General features: G+C 35.8%; 1 protein-coding gene across 3 annotated transcripts in view; it reads left to right on the top strand.

The window, feature by feature from the left end:
• PPP3CC (protein phosphatase 3 catalytic subunit gamma) overlaps positions 1 to 20,743 on the top strand; it is a 96,780-nt gene that overhangs the window by 71,478 nt on the left and 4,559 nt on the right. For all 3 annotated transcript variants that reach the window (XM_044225175.1, XM_044225176.1, XM_044225174.1), the window contains exons 9-12: positions 2,608 to 2,733; positions 3,645 to 3,716; positions 17,519 to 17,600; positions 17,974 to 18,071. In XM_044225175.1, the coding sequence (XP_044081110.1) occupies positions 2,608 to 2,733; positions 3,645 to 3,716; positions 17,519 to 17,600; positions 17,974 to 18,071 (378 nt within the window). The remainder of the gene's footprint in view (positions 1 to 2,607; positions 2,734 to 3,644; positions 3,717 to 17,518; positions 17,601 to 17,973; positions 18,072 to 20,743) is intronic.

Genomic DNA, 20,743 nt, shown 5'->3' with positions numbered 1-20,743 from the left:
TCTTTTGATTATCCTCAGTGATGGGAAATCTTCGTCCTTTGAGGGTGGATTTGATTTTTGGAACAGCCAAAAGTCATTTGGAGTCAAGACTGGTGAATAAGGTGAGTGATCAAGCTAGATGATACTGTTTGGGGTCCGAAACAAGGTATGATTATAGGGTAATGAGACTGGTTTTTCTTGTGTTGCTTATAAAATGGGTCTGGAGGCGATTCCAAAAGAGGAGTTCCAAAAATGTTTTGAGTAGTGGCAGCATCTTTGGACTAAATATACAGTAAGGCAGCAAGGTTATTAAAAAGAGCACTAAGCTAGGAGTAAAAAATTTTAGTCTAGTCCTGCTTCACTTTTAAATTCACAGCTAACATGACACTTAACTAACTTCTCTGAGCCTCAGTGTATCTTTAAAATACCTGTCATAGAAGGTTGTTGAAGATAAGTTGGAATGCTAAAAATAAACATTAAAAGTGTCTGTCAAACTCGAAGTTGCTATTATACTGTAACATTTTACTGTTATTGTGCCTAGTGTGATTATATCAGAGGACCACACTCATCTCATATATAACGTCTGGTGTGTTTGTAGTTTGGTGGTTTTTAAGTCTCATTACTTTATAGTCATACCTTGTAAATGCAGCTGGGGAGTTGAGTTTAGAAGAGGTCCACAGTATACTTACTACGTAGCCTGTTTAAAGGGACACCAAGGAGTGGCACATCTCACTTCAATCTGATTTGAATCAGTCATCTCTGTCTGTGGCTTACTATCCATTTTATAAAACAATTCTTTGACTTCAGTTCTCTCCCAGCCATCTAGTTTTTTACATCTTGTCATTCTTTTCTGAGTCTTAGCTATCCCACGACACTCTGCTTCTTCCTAACTCCATTATTTCTTATTTTCTTCTTCCTAATATTCCCAATATGTTAGAGACTTAGTTTTCTTATTTCTTCCGTGATAAATGGTATGTGCTGCTTGTATTGGCAACTTCTTCAAGGACACTTCGTGGCCCTAGTCCTCATATTTGGGATGAAGAGCAAACTCACTAGGAAGAGGATCTGTTGCTGCTCAGTGGATTTATCAATGTGCTCAGCTGAAACCCACTACCAACACAGCAGTCACTTCACTCACTCACTAAGTGCCAGCTTGTTTTCTGCCCAACTCTAACCCGGTTTGGATACTGATTATTCCTTTAGTGAACTTTCAAGTCACAGTCCCATCTACCAGGGTTTTCTGTTGACTTTGACACAATTGGTAACGTTATCTTGAAACATTCTTATTTTCCTTGGTTGTTCCTCAGACTTTTTTTTTAGGAAAGAGAGTGGTATATGAAAGAGTGTCTCCTGGTACTCAGTTATTCCCCATCCAAGTACCTCTTTCTTGAAAATGACAACCTTCTCCCGCTTTCCTTTTTCTCCTTCTTCTGTTGCTTTTCTTTCTTGCTTATTGTTACCAAGTATTTCTTAGCTCCAGTGATTATGTGAAAGATCCTTAAGTCATGATTTTTAAAGATTTCTTTTCCTATTTTTCTGTCCTCTGAGAACATACCCAAAAGCAATTTGTTATGCTCTCATTTCTAATAATCCACTGTGAAGACCCACCTCTCACTTCTTTTTCCTGTGTATATTGAAGGAATTATTGAATAATTATGTATTCATCTAACCTAAATAAAATAATATGTACATGAAAATAATGGGACATGTATATTATATCCACTGTTAGGTTTTTAAGAGTAGGAGATCCTCCTTTCATGTATTTACAATCCCCATGGTACACATTTTAGACGCTCAGTAACTTAAATTTTGAGTACATGAGGCTATCCTTTAATAAGCAGAGAAACAGGAACCAGGAAATGACCTATATCTGTCATTTCTGAAGTGCTTCATAGCTGATTCTATTTATCAAAACAGTAAGACTAAAGACAATAATGCAAACAGCATTGCAGGGCCCATGCTCATGGTGATGAGTGCTTATGCTCATGGTAACTGGTTAAGTTCAACATTTATATGGTGTTAGCAGTATACTGACTCTGTATAGGAGAGATGGATATTTTTTAATCCTCTATGTAATATGCAGAGATGATACAATCTACTTTTGAGCCATAAAAATTGCTCCAAGTTTGCCATCTGTATCCCCAACTATGAATTGATCATTGCTATGTTATAAACTCACAGAGAGTTTATAAAATCTTTGGCTCTGGATAATGACTAGCAAAACAGGCTGTGTTTGCTTAGTGAAAAATGTTTGCCTTCAAAAGAGAGCTGTAACTGTAACCATTTGGCCTATAAAGGGAAATTATGACAAAATTTTTTCTAATGTGGAATGTGAGATTTCTGTAGATGGTTACTGTGCAGTGACCCTTTGAAGTTTCAGAGCTTAGTTTCTTTTGTACTTTTATTATATGAGATCTTTAGGTAACTTTGTTCCTTGGGATAATTCTTAAAAGAATGAACTGTGTAAAATGCTCTAAGATTTTCCATCTGCTCTTAGATAACGAGTCCTGAACTTACAAATAGAAGTAAGTTTATGAATTCTGTTTAGTAGGTGCACAGCTATACAAAGCATACCATTTGCCATGTCATGTTCCTCTGTACCAGATTTTCCTGCTTTTTCCTTTTTAGCTGCTGTGCTAAAATATGAAAACAATGTCATGAATATCAGGCAGTTTAACTGTTCTCCACACCCCTATTGGCTTCCAAACTTTATGGATGTTTTCACATGGTCTTTGCCATTTGTTGGGGAAAAAGGTAAGAGAACTGGATGATCAGTTGTCTTCATTAGTGATGGAGCACACTTTTATATTTGCATGAGCTTCCTGATGGTTCAGAAATGTTCTTCTTAAACTTACAGAAGCTAAATAAATAAATAAATAAATAAAGTTATCAGAAGTATTTTCTAAAGTCTTTGTTCTCTACAAAGATTTGTGTGTGTGTGTGTGTGTGTGTGTGCTTTGATGGCTTTATACAATAATAACAAAGATTGTTTTTGCGTCTGTAAGTACATCAGCATCATCAGGCACTTCTCAGAGAGTACAAAGATTTTTAAATGGCACTTAATTGGCTTTTTATTTTATTTATTTAATTTTTTAACTTGGTTTTTAAATTATAGTTCTAGTTAATTGTGGTCTTCTTGTTGTAATTATTAAAGTAGCTATCCTACTGTGATCAGGATGTTAAAATAATAAAAGTCACTATAGCATTCCTTCAGTGATTTCTTCAGTGATAAAGAGATTTAAATAGGAAATAGTGTCCTGTAGAATTTTATTTGTGCACCTATATAAATAAGCAATGCAAATATAAAATAAATCTGTTGGGCATAGACCTGGTAGCTTAACTTCCTTGTAGAATGGGAGAAAATCTTTTCATATACCTATCGGTGAGGAAAAGGCTCTGGACAGCAGTCTCATGAAATCAAGTAATTATTCAATAAAATCTTCAAAGACCTGACTTTTACTGAAGCAAGTAATTTCCCCAAATTCTATATAAACCCGAAGGTCTAGATTTAATGTTACTCTTTATAATCACTCTTAATAGCATAATGACAAATCATTTTTGTCTATATTTATTTAACATGTGTGTTTATTTAGACATTCTTATCATTTTAGAGAAAATGCCTTATTAATTGTATACATTTTGGGTTATTTTGTCTTATCATATAGTCACAGAGATGCTGGTTAACATTCTCAACATATGCTCTGATGATGAATTGATTTCCGATGATGAAATTGAAGGTAAACTTGCCTTTTCTTGTTTGAACTAGAAATGAAGTATTGGTTTTGGTTTTAGTTTGTTTTGAATAATTTTCTTTGTCTTATGAAAAAAGAATTGTGTTCATTACAGAAAAATAAAATTTGAAAAACACAAGAAACCATAAATAAGAACAAAAAAGTTAGCTGTAATCCTACCACCTCATAGATACCAACTGTTCACATCTTGATCTAGTATTGTTACCTGTCATATCTTTGCATATACTTTACCTTTTTCACAAAAGTGAAATCATGTATTAGTATCATAAGCATTTATAGTTTTTTAGTAGACTAATTTTTAACACTTATCTAGTTGTCTTTATTGATAATGTTGTTTTAATCAATCTCTGCTGTTGGATTTTGGATTTTTTTCCAATTTTTTTGTTTTAAAACCCTACAGATTTAAAGATCCTTTTAGATAAATCTTTACACATTCTGTCAACAACCATTATTCATGACATGCCTAATATATGGCAAGTACTATTTAGATCCTTACATGCAATAAGCTTATATTCTAGGGGAGGGAAGACAAACAATAAATGCAAGTCAGATGTTGGTTTATGGTATGAAAGAAAGGAAAGCAGTATTAGGAATTTGAGAATAACATTTTCTTGATTATTTTCATAGGATAAATTTCTAGAAATTGAATATCTATGTTATTTAATACTTAAAATTTAAATCAGATACAGATAACCTCTAGAAAGGCTGTACTAGATTCCATTTTGTATGTGTGGTGTATAGTTCACAGTGCACTCTCCAATACTGTTTATTATCATTTTTATAGTCTAGTATTTTTAAAATTTTAATTTGTACTTTTATGATGACTAATGAACTTTTTTTTAATTGACCACATGTATTTTTCTTTTTTTTTTTTTTAGATTTTATTTATTTATTTGACAGAGAGAGATTACAAGTAGGCAGAGAGGCAGGCAGAGAGACATAGGAGGAAGCAGGCTCCCTGCTGAGCAGAGAGCCCGATGCAGGACTCGATCCCAGGAACCTGAGATCATGACCTGAGCCCAAGGCAGCGGCTTAACCCACTGAGCCACCCAGGCGCCCCGTATTTTTCTTTTGTGATTTGTCAATTCATACCTTTTGATTTTTCATACCTTTTTATTTTTTGCTTCTTATAGCCTGTGAAGGATCTTTATATAGTAACATTTTGTTATATATGTAGTCAAATATTTTTTCCCAAGTATGTTGTGGGCAGTTTGATTTTAAAGGTAGGTCCTAACTTAACTGAGAATGCAGAAGATTCTGGAAAGATGGTGGCACCTGAGTTCAAACCTCTGGCTGTCTTGTTTTCCAAGCTCTGTGCTAAAGTGATTCACTCAACTGTTAGGATAAACCATCTACATAGTAGAAAAAGCCTAGCTTACTTTGGGCAGATAGAGGGGGGTCCTGAACATAGTTGTTTTAGATTCTGCATTGAAGGTGAAGAGCAGGTGGAGCATAGCTTGTAATTATCTTTATGTATGAGATAGGAGATCACTATAATGAGCCAGTTCCTTTTTTTTTTTTTTAAAGATTTTATTTATTTATTTGACAGAGATCACAAGTAGGCAGAGAGGCAGGCAGAGAGAGAGGAGGAAACAGGCTCCCTGCCGAGCAGAGAGCCCAATGCGGGGCTCGATCCCAGGACCCTGAGATCATGATCTGAGACGAAGGCAGAGGCTTTAACCCACTGAGCCACCCAGGCACCCCTGAACCAGTTCTTCTTGAGGAAATAATTCGGCAAGAGAAAATTCAAACAAAATAAAGAATTTAAGTTAGGGCAAGATGGAATATGTAAGAAATAGATCTAGTAGAATTTATATTCAAATCTAGGTAGATAAGGAAATTATTGTCAACTCTTAATGCATATACTAAGAAAGGATTCTTAATTACCACAAAGATATGCTTACAAAATTATGCCAAAAATTGTATATAGGAATATATATTAAAGTATTGTCATAATGTCAACAGATTCAAAACAGTCTAAACGTCCCTCAGCAGAGAGGCTGGTAAATCAATTATGACATATCCATATGATAGATTCTCTACATAGAATATTATTTTCCTTATGCAAGCCTCTTTTCCCCCTTTCTCTTCTGGTTAGCTTTCATTCAGTTTATTGTAACATCCTCATGTAACATTTCTGACCTCCCTGACTAGATCCAATACCCCATCATGCTATCTCATATCGTGTACCTCTTTGATAGAATTGTAATTTTGCATTTATTTTTATTATTATAAGAGTAATATATTTTACTCCCACTCAACTGTGAACTTTCCAGGTGCTAGGACACATTGTATTTTGCTTACCAAAATAGCCCTAAAGCTAAATATAGTAGAGTAAGCATGATAAGTAAATATTTGTTGAGTTAGATTGAGTGATACTACATGCAACTCTTAAAAAAAGAATGGAGTAGAGCTTTTAGTGCTAATATGGAAAATGTACTAGATACTCTGTTAAGTACAAAAGTAAACAAATAGAATCCTTTCATTCCCATTTTTTACAGGGTGTGTAGATATCAGCTGATACATGTTTTTAAATTTTCTTTTCTGAAAGGAAATGAAGAATAACTTTTTAGGTTATGATGGTGAATTGAACATACTTCTACCATTCCATTCTGAAGCTACACTAAAACCACAATACAATTTTGGTTTCAGTGATACAAACTAAGGATTTCCACTTTAGTAATGCCTCACTAGATAGTTTGAATCAACCCTGACTTAAGATAACTGTAAAGGCTAGACACAATATTCTAAAATTTGCTTTAGAGGCATTCAGAAAGCTAACAAAATAATTACCAAGTTGAGATCTGGAAAAAAATCTAGAGAGGTAAACCCAAAATTTGCGACTATTTCTTTCCTAGAGATATTCATGAATTTCAAAAGAAGGGACTAAGAGGCTGAGCAGCCCTCTTGATAGAAGCTAAAAAGTTAGGGCTTAGGGTTCCTGGATGGCTCAAGTTGGGCATCCAACTCTGGATCTCAGCTTAGGTCTTGATCTTGGGGTTGTGAGTTCAAGGCATGTGTTGGGCTCCATCCTGGGCATGGAGCCTCTTAAAAAGTTAGGGCTCATGGTTTGCCAAGGCTGATGTGAGGGCTGATAAGTTTCTGCTTCTTGGTTGGGGACCACAGAAGATTTCATCTATGTAAGAGTAAGGGTAAACTGGAAATAAAATAGCCCTAAAAGGCACTGCAACCTACCTTTAAATCATTTCAATCCATGAAATTTAAATAAAATTTAAATTTTATTAGGCACCTACCTAGCAAAAGCAAACCTCTCTATATTAAGATAACATTATGTAGGACTTTATTTTTTTTTTTTAAAGATTTTATTTATTTATTTGTCAGAGAGAGAGGGAGAGAGAGCGAGAGCACAGGCAGACAGAGGCAGAGTTCAGAAGCAGGCTCCCTGCCAAGCAAGGAGCCCAATGTGGGACTCGATCCCAGGACGCTGGGATCATGACCTGAGCTGAAGGCAGCTGCTTAACCAACTGAGCCACCCAGGCGTCCCTATGTAGGACTTTAAATTACTACATATAGTCTTTCAAATATATGTGACTCACAATCAAAAATAACTAGGCAGATGAGATTCAGCAACATGAATGAGAACCAGTAGAAACAGCAAAAAATAAAAACTGATGCCAGGTTATCCAGACATTGGCTTTATCAGACTGAACTTTAAAATAGCTATGCTAAAAACCAAACCAAAACAATACTTATTGTGTTTGAGAACATAAAAAACTAGGTTGAAATTTTTGGCAGAAAATTGTGAATTATAAAAACAGAGTTGATAAAGCATCAAAAGAAAATGCTAGAAATGAAAAGTAAAATAAATTTTTAAATTGTGAAAGATGAACTAACAGATTCAGTAATGCTAAACAGAGAATAAATGAACTACACAGTAGGTCAGAAAAAAAACAATCTAGAACAAATCATGAAAAGAAAAAATAAAATACCAAAAAAGGCCTAAGAGACAGAGGATACAGTGAGTAGGCTTATCATCTGTGTGTGTGGAGTCCCACAGATAGAATGGGATAGAATAATTGTTTGAGGAAATAATGGTTAAAAATTTTATAAAATTGACAAGACATTAAGCCACAGATTGAAGAAGCCCTGTAAACCAATGCAGAATGAATATAAAGAAAAATCCTTAGTACATAATAGTAAAAGTGCTTCAGACGACAAAAAAAAAAAAATCTTAAAGCAACCAGAAAAAAGATTACTTTCAAAAGAGACCAATTAAACTGACAGTAGAAACAAGAAAAATGGAATAACATATTCAAAGCACTGGAAGATAATAATTGGTAACCTAGAGTTTCATACCTAGCAGGACTATCTTTCAAGAGTGAAGAGAAAATAAGCATTTTTCAGATACCCCACCCTTAAAAAATTTACTTAGAGAATTACCAAGAGACCCACACTAAGTGAAATTTTATTTTATTTTAACAATTTTTACTTATTTATTTGACAGAGCACACAAGTGGGGGGAGCAGCGGGCAGAGGGAGAGGGAGATGCTGGCTCCCCACTGAGCAGGGAGCCTGTTGTGGGGCTTGTTTTCAGGACCCTGGGATCATGACCTGAGCCAAGGCAGACGCTTAACTGACTTAGCCACCCAGGTGCCCTCTAAGTGAAATTTTAAAAAATATTATTCAGGAGGAAAGAATATACCAAATGGAAGCTTAGAGATTCAAGAAGAAATAAAGAGTAAAAATAGTAGAAAATATGTTGGTAAGTCGAATGTAAATTGTATTACACAACAATAATAATGTTTTATTAGGTTTTAAAGAAAGAATTAAAACATAAGACAATAATAATTGGTAGTGGGATAAATAAACTATGTGAGGGCTGCATTATCTGGAAAGAAGAGGAAAGTAATTGTTAATATTACACTGGGTGGGGAGGGGGCCTTCCTCACCAGTTCAGATGGAAGAGCATGTGACTATTGATCTTGGGGTTCTAAGTTCAAGCCCCAGATTAGGTGTCGTGATTACTTAAGTAAATAAATAAATCTAAAAAATAAATTGAAAAAAATTAAATTTGGGGGCACCTAGGTGGCTCAGGTGATCTCTGTCAAATAAATAAATAAAAATTAAAAATAAATTAAAAATCTTTTAAAAAAATTAAATTTTGGTAAGTAAGAGATATATGTTGTAATCTAGAGTTTCCTTCAAGAAAAGAGAGTTTTTTAAGTTTGTGACTTTTAAATTATAGAAAAAAATGGAATGATAAAAAATAACCCACAAGAAGGCAAGAAAGGAAGGAAGGTACATATAACAATAAGACAAATAGAATAAATTATCATTAAGAATATTTCAGAAATTTTATTAAATGTTAATGTTTAAAAGACAAATTGTCAAGTAGGATTTTTAAACTTTATGTTTTATAAGAGATAGATCACAATATAAGGTTACAGAAAGTTTGTAAATAAAAGGAGAAGAATGAATAGATAATGCAAACACCAACCAGAGAAAAGTTGTTTTAGATAAATATTACATGAAGTAGAAACTAAAAAATAAAATTAACAATTTTATGTGTATATGCAATTAATAAGATGGCTTCATAATATATCAAGCAAAAAAATAACAGAAGTACAATAGAGAGTAAAAATATTCAAAATGATGGTGGGAGAATTTAACAAATATCTCTCAGTAATTGATGGATCAAGCAGACAAACAAAATTAGAAAGACTGTAGAAAATTACACTATAATTAATGAACTTGACCTAATGTACATACAAAGAATGCTGCATCCAACAGGTGCTGAATATACCTTTTTTTTTTTTTTTTAAAGATTTTATTTATTTATTTGAGAGAGAGAGACAGTGAGAGAGAGCATGAGCGAGAAGGTCAGAGAGCGAAGCAGACTCCCCATGGAGCTGGGAGCCCGATGTGGGACTCGATCCCGGGACTCCAGGATCACGCCCTGAGCCGAAGGCAGTCGTCCAACCAACTGAGCCACCCAGGCGTCCCTGAATATACCTTTTTAAACATACATAACATTTACAAAAATCGACCAAATACTGAGCTAAAAGCAAATTTCAGATGTCAAAGTATTTAAAATCATAATGACTACGTTCTTTGACCATATGCAGTTAATACATAAATCAGTAACAAAAAGATAATCTAGAACATCCCCATATTTTTAGGGGACTTGGGACGGCTGGGTAGCTCAGTCAGTTAAGCCTCTGACTCGTGATTTTGGCTCAGGTCATGATTTCATGGGTTGTGAGATCAAGCTCCAGTCAGGCTCCACACTCAGCAAGTAGTCTACTTGAGATTCTCTCCCTCTGCCCCTCTCCCCACTCACACTCTTTCCCTCTCTCTCTCTCTAAAATAAGTAAATTTCAAAGTAAAATTTCAGGAGTGCCTGGGTGGCTCAGTTGGACTGTCTGCCTTCAGCTTGGGTCATGATCCCAGGGCCCTTGGGATCAAGCCCCATGTCAGGTTTCTTTTTCAGTAAGAGGCCTGCTTCTCCCTCTCCCACTCCCCCTGCTTGTGTTCCCTCTCTTGCTGTGTCTCTCTCTGTCAAATGAATGAATAAAATCTTTAAAAAAAATTTTTAAGAAAAGAATAAAATAAAATTTCACATGTATATACATACACACACACACACTTGAGAGGAGTGGCAGGAGGACTCAGTTGGTAAAACACATGGCTCTTGTTCTCGGGGTTATGAGTTCAAGCCCCACATTGGGGCTAGAGCTTACCTTAAAAGAAAAAAAAAAAAGTGTATGTACACACACACACACACACACACACACACACTTGATAGCCCATGAGTCAAATAACAAAACACATTGAAAATCTGAAAATATTTTGAGCTGAGTAAAAACAAAAAGTAGTGCATATTAAAGTTTGAGGACAGGCAGCAAGCAGGCAGGCCTGGGCCTAGGGCTGGAGGCTGAACCTTATGGCCATGTTAGCAGATGCTTAGTAGTTGACAGCTCCTGCTGTCTTCTGAGAATAATTAAGTTATACTTGACCTTAAAGTAACAGGATGGTCAGAGTTAAGTAAAAGAGATGCTGTCTACAAAGAGTGCTTAAAAAATTATAATCAGGCATTTGGCTTCATGTCCTGAGTCACTCTACAAGCAGAGAAGATGAATCATCGCCCAGAATGGTTCAGTGTGCACAGTAAGGTCCAGATAACTCTCTCACCTTGCATACTTGTGGTGGACTGACTAAGAGCAATGTGAAAGTGGTCAAATTTATTGGCAAAACAGCTGCTTCTGTGTGATGTCTTCCAAAATGCATATAAAATCTTATATTCAGCTTGGTTGCAATGTATTTTGAAGGCAATTTCCATGAATAAATTAAATTTTATTTAGTTCACCTTTATACCACATCTTGTGGTATAAAATCAGTTCTTAAATACCAATTGACTTAAACTTGGGGAAAAAAAAACAAAAGTTGGGGGATGTATCTAAAGCTATGCTTAGAGGAAAATTTATAGCTTTAAATATTCTGGAAAAGGGGCGCCTGTGTGGCTCAGTGGGTTAAGCCTCTGCCTTCGGCACAGGTCATGGTCTCAGGGTCCTGGGATCGAGCACCGCATTGGGCTCTCTGTTCAGCGGGGAGCCTGCTTCTCTCTCTCTCTCTCTCTCTCTCTCTCTCTCTCTCCCTCTGCCTATTTGTGATTTCTCTCTGTCAAATGGATAAATCTTTAAAAAAAAAAAAAAAGAATATTCTGGAAAAGAAGAAAGGCAGAAAATCAGCATCCATCTCAAAAAGTTGACAAAAGGATAAATAGTACTTTAGACCTAAAGAAAATAGATGAAATGAAATAAAAAATTGAGAATATTAGTTACAAAATAGGAAAAAAATACAGATGTAGTAATACCAAAATGTGCTCTTTTAAAAGACTAATAAAATCGATAAATCCCTAGTAAGATTTAACAAATAAGATAAGACAAAAATAACCAATGGTAGTACCAAAAAGTGGAGACATCAGACCCTATAGATATTAAGAAAATAATGAGAATTAATTTCTACCAATGAATTTTAAAACTTAGGTGAAATGGGCAGATTCCTGAAAAATGTAACTTACTCAAACTGACAGTATAGAAAAATCTTAATAATTACATGCCTACCAAGAAATATATTCTGTAATTGAAAATCTTTCTATGAAGAAAATGCCAGGTGAAAATAACTTCACCAGCAGATTTACCAAACACTTAAGAAAGAAACAACAGAGACACCTCGGTGGCTCAGTTGGTTAAGTGTCTGCCTTTGGCTGCTATCATGATCCCAGGGTCCTGGGATTGAGCCCCGAATCAGGAGCCTACTTCTCCTTCTCCCTGCACCTGCTACTCTGCCTATGTGTGCTTGCTCGCTCTCTCTCTCTCTCTCTGTCAAATAAATAAATAAATGATAAAGTGTTTGAAAATTTTTAAAAAGAAAGAAACAACACTAATCTTACACAAACTCCTCTTAAGAATAAAAAAGAAAAAATGCTCCCCAGCTCATTAAATGAGGCTAGTATAACTATGATACTAAAATGTGAAAGGACATTAATATAGATACAATAATCCTAAATAAAACAACAAATTGAAACTAGCAATATATGTAAAAGAATTAGATCTCCCTACCAGGTTGATTTATTCCAGAATTTTAGAAGATTTGGCGTTCAAAATTCAAACAGTCTATAGTAATATAAGATTTTTTTTTGAGTTTTTTTTATTTATTTTGACAGAGAGAGAGTACAAGTAGGGAAAGCAGCAGGCGGAGGGGGAATGACTTGAGGCTCCATCCCAGGACACTGGGATCATGATTTGAGCTGAAGGCAGTCGCTTAACTACTGAGCCATCCAGGAGCCCCTAAAATCTTAATAATAGCAGGAACTGGGTGAAGGGTGTATACAAACAACTTTATGAATATCTAAAACTATTCTAGGGGCGCCTGGGTGGCTCAGTGGGTTAAAACTATTCTAAAATAAAATTTTATTTAAAAGTTTAATTCATTGCATTAAAATGATGAAAAATCATATCTTAGGAAATACAGAAGCAACATTAGGTATAATTCATCCTTTTGCAAGAGATCCCTTAAGTCCAGCTTAGAAAGGAATTCTTTAATCTAACAAACGTAACTATAAAAGTCTGTTGCAAACATCATATGGCAAAATGTTGAAAGCTTTCCTTAGTGATTGGGAACAGACAAGGATACCAGTTATCAGTACCTCTATAGGGTGCCTGTGTGGCTCAGTTGTTTAAGCAACTGCCTTCAGCTCAGAACATGATCCTGGAGTCCCTGGATCAAGTTCCACATGGAGCTCCCAGCTCCGTGGGGAGTCTGCTTCTCCCTCTGACCTTCTCCCCTCTCATGCTGTCTCTCGCTCTCTTTCCCTCTCAAATAAATAAATAAAATCTTAAAAAAAAATCAATACCTCTATAGAATATCGTATTAGAAGTTGCACCCAATACAGTAAGGCAGGAAAAAAGCTACATAGGGTATAAAGATTGGAAAGAGAGAAACTCAATCATTATTATGAGTGATATGAATTATCACTCATATAATTATAATTCATATGAATTATATGAATTATAATTATCATTATAAGTGATATGATTGTATACAGAGAAAATTTGAAAGAATCTCTAGATTGTTAAAATCAACAAGTGCATGTAGCGGAGTGGCTGGATACAAAGTCAATAAGCAAAAATCATTTTTATTTCTATTACCAGCAACAAACAAAATGAAATCTTAAGAAAGATGCCATTTACAATATCATCCCTAACAATAAATCTAACAAGAGGTGTGTGGTGCCTCTAAACAAAACTATGAAGCATTATTAGAGAAATTAAAGGAGATTATATAAACGGAAAGAAATGAAATGTTCATTGATTTTTGGAAAATTCCATATTGTAAAGATCTCAGTCATTCCCAAACTGATCTATGGATTCAGTATAAAGTCAAGTATTAACAGCCCATTCGATTCTAAAATTCCCATATGGAAATGCTGAGGATAGATTCTAAAATTTGTATGAAAATGCTAAGGATATGTTCAAAAATTAATATGTAAATAGATTAAGTCTTGAAGAAAAACAGGGTCGGAGGGCTTGTTCTTTATATCAAGATTAGCTATAGAGCTAGAGTAACTAGAATTATTATTCCAAGAACAGATGAGCACTGGAACAGAACAAAGAATCCCAAAACATTACAATGTATGTGGACACTTGATTTACATCAGAGGTGGCGCTACCAGGAGTAGTAGGAAAATGATGTTATTTTTGATAACAGATTTGGGGATATCGAAGAAAAAAATTAAACCTGACCTATATCATATGTCAAATGCCCAAATAATTTCCAGATGGATTAATACATTCAAATATGAAAGGTAAAACAGTAAAAACTTATAGGATTTATAATGTAGAATATCTTCATGACCTTGGAGTAGAGAACAATTTCTTAACCAGGGTACAAAAAGCACTTACAATACTGGAAACTATTAATAAGTTGGACTATGTTAAACAAGAGCTTATATTTATCAAAAGACCCATTTAAGAGTGTGAAAAGACAGGGTACAGAGTGGGGGGGAGCGTATTTGCAACATAATCAACAAAAATCCGCTCACTTGCAGAATGTATAAAGAATTGCTGGTCAGTTAGATGAGACTTGAACAAGCACTTCACAAAAGAGAATATCAAAATGGCCTGTAAAGATATGACAGGATGTTCATTCACATTAGTAATTGTGAAAATGAAATTAAAACCACAATGAATGATTCTATACACCCACCAGATTGGCTAAAATTGAAGATGAATTAGCGAGAACACCAAATGCTGACCTGGGTGTGTAGCAACAGGAAGTGTAAATTAAATTAGTATGTCCACTTTAATAGATAATTCCAAACTGTTGTCCAGAGTTGAACATCTACATAATAACTGAGCATTCTTTTTTTTTTTTTTTTAAGATTTATTTATTTATTTATTTTTTAGAGAAAGAGAGCACAGGCAGGGAGAGGGAGAGGCAAGCTCTCTGCTCAGTGGGCTCAATCCTAGGACCCTGGGATCATGACCCGAGTCAAAGGCAGATGCTTAACTGACTGAGCCACCCAGGCGCCCCATAACTGAGCATTCTAATTCTAGGAATATACGTCACAGAAATGGCAGCAAAGAAAAAATGCATAGAAATAGTCATAGCAAAAAAAAAAAAAAAAAAAATAGTCATAGCAGTCAAATTCACAGTAGCCAAAAATTGGAATCAGATCAAATGACCACTGACAGTAAAAAGGATAAATTATGGCATATGTATACATAGCAGAATTGTATACAATAATGACAGTGAACTACAATAGGCAAAACACTGATATAATCTTGAGCAAAAGAAGCCAGGCACAAAAATATATATTTGATTGTTCTAATTACTTAACATTCAAAAACAATGAAAACCATAATGCTTGTGGATTCACACATGCTTACATGGTAAAACTGTAAAGAGCAGCAAGGAAGTGATTTCAGTAAAAGTCAAGAGGATGATTTTCTTTGGGAAGTGAGAGACATTATACATTTGTATTGTGTAGTTTTATGTTTCTCATACTTGACAATAAAAAGATTTTTTTTTAAGATTTTATTTATTTATTTGACAGAGAGAGATCACAGTAGACAGAGAGGCAGGCAGAGAGAGAGAGGGAAGCAGGCTCCCCGCGGAGCAGAGAGCCCGATGCGGGACTTGATCCCAGGACCCCGAGACCATGACCTGAGCTGAAGGCAGCGGCTCAACCCACTCAACCTACACAAACAAGATTTTTGCAGGAATTTTTAGAAGCCGGAAAACAAAGTAATGTTCCTCACTTGGCTGATTCCAGAAAGCTAAAGTAAGAGGGAATGCTGAGTTCCAGCACAGAATTCTCAGAAAGCAAAGGAATGGATAGTAGCAGTTTCTAGAATTGGGAACTATGGGTTGGTGGGAGGAGGGAGATGGTCACTGAGCTGTAAGTCGTCTAGGCAGAAGCTGTATGAAAAGCAGTTACAGTCCTAGTTGCCACTGGGCAACTGCCTGTTCTCCAGGTCTGGAGGCTAATCTACAAAAAAAGTGTACACTGAAAGAATTCCTGGATTAGGGATACAACTGAGGGCATCAATACCTTGCCCAAAACAGGTGAATTGAGTGGTGAGTTGAGTGGCCATGTACATCCTCAATATTGATCAAAAGAACTCCCTCACAAAGGCCCATGCTGATGATTGCCTGTAAACCTGCCAATTAGTGGTCCATCCAGCAACTCGGAGAACCTTCTAGGCCCCCATTCTCAATCACAGGCAGACCCTAAGGATTACCAGCCACCTCAGGAAAGTCTTCTAGAAAATCAGCAACACTAACAGCAAAAAGCAATGTGAATGAACTTGAGATTCTGAAGAAAATATGAAACTGAAAAGGGGAACGACTATAATATATAATATCTCTAAAAAGAAACAGGAAGATAGTGGCTCCATTAAACAAAAACATACAGCTTTATTAAGAGATTTGTAGGCTGTTCATTTTGCCCTTTGTTTTTGTTCCCTGTTTTCAGCACCATTTGTTTCCAAAATAATATCTCTTTTTTTGTCTAATTTTATTTGCATGACTTGTGGGGATAGGGTATTTTGGATGACAGCAGGTGTGAATTAATGTAAAACTATAAACTTTTAAGAAATGGGAAAGCTGCTGACAAAAAATCTGTAATTTAATACCCTATCATGCTACCAAGGATGTCTCTTCTGAGCCGATAAAGATAGTAGCCAGCTTCTCTCATTGCATTTCACTTTGATTTTTTTTCTCTCTTCCATGTCAACTTAAATTTCTCTTCCCATATTTCTATCTTCATCTCCTTGTTTCTTGGTGTCTCTTCTCCCTGAAGATCACTACATTTCAAGCTATCGGAAAGGTATCCGACTAAAATGTGCTAAGAGCTTAATACTCGCTGTCTGTCCCACCACAACCTGTTAATTTTATTAGACCTTTTTAGTTGTCGTTGAGTGATTCAGACAGGCTCTCCATCCTCCCTTTTCTGTTTTAGTGTAAATGTTTTCTTTGCACCTGCTATATAATTCTGCAGGATATTGAGAGCTGGAGAGGTGAGGAGGGAGAGACTATGTTTCTCTTTCTGACTTTTGAGTGTGGTCACCTGGTGCATGCCTGGACCTTGGCTATTCATGTGTGAGCTATTCCCTGAACCTTAGATGAGAAAAGGCCATACGATGTTGCTTAGATGAGAAAAGGCCATACGATGGTGTTGCTTTGTAAAGACTTTCCCCACCATCATAATTTATATTGCACAGTTGTCTATGGTAGGAAATAACTCACTGGCATGTGAGTAAGTGAGGATTATAGAATGAAAGCAGCCCTCACTAAGTTGAGGAGAGCTAGCTCTGTGTTTTGTTTGCCCGCAGAAGACAACTGTGTGAATCATCACTTGCCATTTGGCAGGCCAAACCCCCGCATCCTGAGGTGGCCCACAGCATTCTCAGAAGAGATCTTTGCTCTAGTGACTGTCTTTGTCGACTCGTGTATGTTTCATTCTTTGCTGTGCTCTGTATTTCAGAACCACAGATGAGTTCCCACCTCTTGTAGGTCCATCCAGTCTGTCTGTGTTGTGACCCCCTCCATTTTTTTCATCTTGCTTTTCCCCTCTTCTGGGTTGTTTTTTCTCTTGCTCCTTAGAACTTCTTGGGATTTCTGTTTGTCTAAACAAGCTTAGGCCTTGATTTCTTTTTTAAAATGACAATTTCTTTAACTTAGAAAGATACTTCATCCTGCATTTTTAACAACTAGCCTGTTAACAGCGTCTTTTAACTCACTGATTCTTTGTATTCCTGAAGGAGGCACTACAGTTCGAAAGGAGGTCATCAAGAATAAAATCAGAGCCATTGGGAAGATGGCACGGGTCTTCTCAATTCTGCGGTAAGGATAAATCTGTCATTACAGTGTGGGAGCAAAGCATTTTGAGAGAAGATTAGAAGTTGATTTCAGAACAGGTTTTTTAGAATTGGAGTTTATATGATTAGATAGGTCTTCAGAGTCAGAGCTAAGTGCACATTGAATATGACCTCTATGTTAAAGTGACTAGAAATGTTTTGGCAAACATTCCTTTGGTATGAGCTTAAATGTAGTGAATATAGTGATTTAGTGTGGCTTCTGGAGCCAGGTTGCCTGTGTTCACGTTCTAGCTCAGCCTTTTCTTACTGTATGATTCTTAACTTCCCTTCTAGTATCTTTGAACTGTTGAGCAGTAGCCACCCTGACATTAACACGGGGCTTTCAACTTCCTTTGCAGAGAAGAGAGTGAGAGCGTGCTGACTCTTAAGGGCCTGACTCCAACAGGAACACTCCCTCTAGGTGTCCTCTCAGGAGGAAAACAGACTATTGAGACGGGTGAGTATGAGAAATGCTCCTTTCATGGAAGCCCAGCAGTCAACATAAAATTGAAAATCAGGACTTCTTTCAATAAATGTTACTAGAGCAATTGGATATCCACGTGGGGGGAAAGTGAATCTTAACTCTTCTTTATATACACAAAAATTAATTATAACTTAAATATAAAAGAAAAAATAAAACTTACAAACAAAATATGGAGAGTGTTGGAGTAGGTAGAGTCCTTAGGACACAAAAAGTGTTAACCTTAAAAGAAAAAAAAATCAATTAATTAAATTTCATTAAAACTAAGAATTTCTAAAAATACATGTTTAGGAAAGGAAATGGGAAGCCATTAACAGAGAAGATTTTTTTGTAGTACATATATCTGACAAAGGGCTTAAATTCAGAATCTGTAAAGAACTATAGACTCAATAAAAAAGCACAAACAACCAATTTTTTTAATGGTCTAAAGATTTTAACAGGCACTTCACAGAAGACGGTATCAAAGAGCATATTTGAAAATGAGCATATGAAAATATGCTTAATATAGTTACTCATCTGGGAAATAGACATTGAAACCACAGTGAAATACCACTACATATTTGCCAGAATGGCTAAAATTAAAAAGTCTAATAATACCGAGTGTTGGTAAATTTGTGGTGAATAGAACTGGATACATTGCTGGTGGTCATGTGAATTGGTTTGACCACTTTGGGAAACTCTTGGGCAGTTAAGCAAAATGTATATCTTACCCCATAATCCAGCAATCCCAGACCTGGTATATTAAAGAGGAATAAGTACATCTATCCACCAAAGGATTTGCATAAGAATGTTCACTAAAGCTTTATTCATAATAGCCCCAAACAGAAAAAAATCCAAATGTTCATCAATAGTAGAATAGATAAATGTGCTCTGTTTATACAATAAAATACTATACATCAATGAAAAATAACATTATGAATTCATGCAAAAATATGGTTGAATCTCACAAATATTATGGTAAACTAAAAAAAAAACTAGGCACAAAAGGGCACAGACTGTCTGATTTATATGGAGAGAGGGGCTTTCTGGAGTAATGGCAGTGTTCTATATTGCTGTCTGGGTAGTAGTTACACATGGGTATTCATACCCAAAAATGTATAGAGCTATGCGCTTTAGATATGTGCACATGATTAATGTCTCACTTACATATTGTTTCTTAAAAAGATTTATTTATTTTAGAAAGAGAGCGCTTGAGTTGGGGGCAAGGGAGAGAGAGAATCTCAAGCAGACTCCCTGCTGAGCATGAAGCCCTCAAGGGGCTCAATCTCACAACCCTGAGATCATGACCCGAGCTGAAATCAAGAATTGGTCACTTAACTGACTGAGCCACCCAAGCACCCCACTTACACTTGTTTTATTTTGGGGTGTTAGAATTTCTCAGAGAGGGTGTTTGCCTCTGCCTGCGAGCAGAGTGCCTGTTCTAAAAAGCGTGTGGACACTGTCTTATAAGGAGAGGGCTTTATGGAACCCTGGGATGAAAATATTGATGTTTGTCAGGATAGACATAGATCTGATCAACCAAGACAACTAATTCTAGGCACAAAAATTGCAGTTGAAACATTAGCACCTTAAACTAGAGTTCCACTGCTTTTTTGCCCCTGGTTTGTTAAATTGTTTCTATTGAAGTTTTTCTGTTTTCTTGTCATTTCATTACTTATAGGAATGCTTTGCTTTTTATGGTAAGTCTGCTGATACTGATTAATAGAAATAAGCCCTTTTTCCCCCTTTCTGTTTATGGGATTGAATTAAAATTAAAACTCCTTCTCTTTCAAATTAAATACTGGAATATTGGAGTTTAACTATTTAGAAGGAGGAATGAACATTTTTCTCCTTGAAAGTACATAACTAGTTATGAGACTGATGTGCTGCCTACTACGCTGAGGCACCTAGTACATGACTAATTAATTTCTTTTGTTTCATGGAAAGGATTAGTAAACTATTTCAGGATGAATTTTTTTCTCCCAAATGAATGTACAGTTTCTTGTGAGCAAAATACTTCCCCCATTGCTTTGGTAATTAGTCATGTGAGTTACTGTGAGAGCACTTCTGACAAGGCCAGTTGGAATTAGTAGGAAACACTATGGGTGAAGAAAAAGGGAATGTCTTCTACATCCTTACTTGAAAGGTTTTGGAAACTTGCTGATCCACAAAGTTGTTTCAATCTGGACATTGAAAAAGAGCAGATCTGGGATGAATTAGGAGGAGAATTATATGGATATGCTATTTGGAGATCTGTTTGTGTATAGTCTTTGGTCTGCCTTTTGTTCTCAGTCCCAATTATATAGTTTCTCTTCATTCCTAATTGGAATATGAGTGTTACAAACAAATACAACTTTTTATTGATGCTTTTGAAATTGATAGACATCTTCAGGAATGCGTAAGAAAAAAACTAAGCTGGAGCTAACTTTTTAGAGCTTTTTATGTCTCTTATCGACTGACAGAAAGTGCGTTTGTCATTTTCCAATCAGAGTTTTAGTTCTACAAGTTCATTGGCAAACTGGAGCATTAGCTAAAAAAGACCTTTTATTGTTCCTGTAACTTTACTTGGAGAGCTTTCCACCAACAATATCCCATACGGCTTTATAGCATATATTCATTTATGCCTTACTTGTTTCTAGAGGGATTTGAATAAGTTACAGTATACATAT

This window comes from Neovison vison, chromosome 11 (assembly GCF_020171115.1).
Source record: "Neovison vison isolate M4711 chromosome 11, ASM_NN_V1, whole genome shotgun sequence".
Taxonomy (NCBI): Eukaryota; Metazoa; Chordata; class Mammalia; order Carnivora; family Mustelidae; genus Neogale; species Neogale vison.
Note: the sequence above shows the minus strand (reverse complement) of the source record. Positions and strands in the feature narration are given on the sequence as shown.